The 1,122-nt window shown below is 45.0% G+C and overlaps 1 protein-coding gene across 1 annotated transcript in view; it reads left to right on the top strand.

Annotated features, from left to right (window-relative positions):
• LOC111158379 (fibronectin type III domain-containing protein 4-like) overlaps nt 1–1,122 on the top strand; it is a 13,426-nt gene that overhangs the window by 9,103 nt on the left and 3,201 nt on the right. Inside the window, 1 exon segment of the mRNA XM_022520387.1 lies at nt 490–604. Within this exon segment, the coding sequence (XP_022376095.1) occupies nt 490–604 (115 nt within the window).

Genomic DNA, 1,122 nt, shown 5'->3' with positions numbered 1-1,122 from the left:
ACATAATGTATGCTTAAATGTTTGGTGAAGGAAGGAAGGAAGGAAGGAAGGTAGGAAGGAAGGGATGGATGATGGAAGGGTAAATAAAATAAATAAAATAAATAAAGGGCCCCGGTCGCCTCACATCAGCTTTATTAGTCCTGTCCTTTTATCCCCTTCGATGTCATGTGGGTCTCTTCCTTTTTCTCTGTTTCTTTTTCCTTATTTCTCCCTTGCTAACAGCTCACTTTTCTCACCAGCCATGATCTCCTTTTGTTTTCTCCACTCCTATCGCTCTCACCCCATTTTACTTTTGGCTTGATTTTCCCAACTTCCTTCCTTTGAACCTTTTTGTCCTCTCCTATGAGATTCCCTAGCATATGTGTTCTCTTTCACTTCCTTTCTTCTCTAATACAGCGAGACTCATTGCCTTCAGTTACCCACCCATTTCCACCCTTTTGTTCAGTCTCCATCTCTTCTGAAATCCACCTCCTTAATTTCAGACTTCAGGTACTCCACTGGAGCCCTCGAAGAAGCATCTGGGAAGAGGCAAAGCCCAAGGAGATTGCCAACTTATATACCGTCACTGCCTTGGCCTGGAAACGGGATGGCTCACGACTCTGCGGTGAGTTTTACTAGTAATCCCTTTCCGCCTGGGTGACTTTCTCCAAACTAGGAAAAATCCGGCCTTAGCCTAAAGCACTCTCCCTGAAACTCGAGAATCTCCTCTTCCCTTTTGACTCCAACCTAAAAATATGACATTAAAGGCAGGAAAGAGAAATTCGCACTTTATGGGAAGCCAAAAGAGACAAAGAATTCTGTAGACAGGGCTGATTTCTCCCTTTCATCCCATCACTATCCTTGAGTCCTGTGAGTGCCACCTCTTTCCATCTGGTACTTCCCAAAACTGCCAGCCCTTTGACTGCCAACTCTTTCGTAGATTCTAGAACTTGGGTTTCAAGGGTGTCTCGAGATATCCTTCCGATGCCTGTTACCTTTTATGTTGTCACTTTCCCTTCTAAGGCACACTCTGTGGCGGAGTGGAACAGTTTGCTGTGTCCGGAGAAGCATTTACAAGAATAAGTTTGAGTTGACGTGTGTGGGACCTAGCCAGGTAAGCAGCTGATAGCCTACTGCACCCAA

This window comes from Enhydra lutris, unplaced genomic scaffold, assembly GCF_002288905.1.
Source record: "Enhydra lutris kenyoni isolate GAN:26980312 unplaced genomic scaffold, ASM228890v2 scaffoldscaffold59, whole genome shotgun sequence".
Classification (NCBI taxonomy): domain Eukaryota; kingdom Metazoa; phylum Chordata; class Mammalia; order Carnivora; family Mustelidae; genus Enhydra; species Enhydra lutris.
The sequence above is the reverse complement of the archived record's forward strand: the minus strand, read 5'-3'. Positions and strand labels throughout refer to the sequence as shown.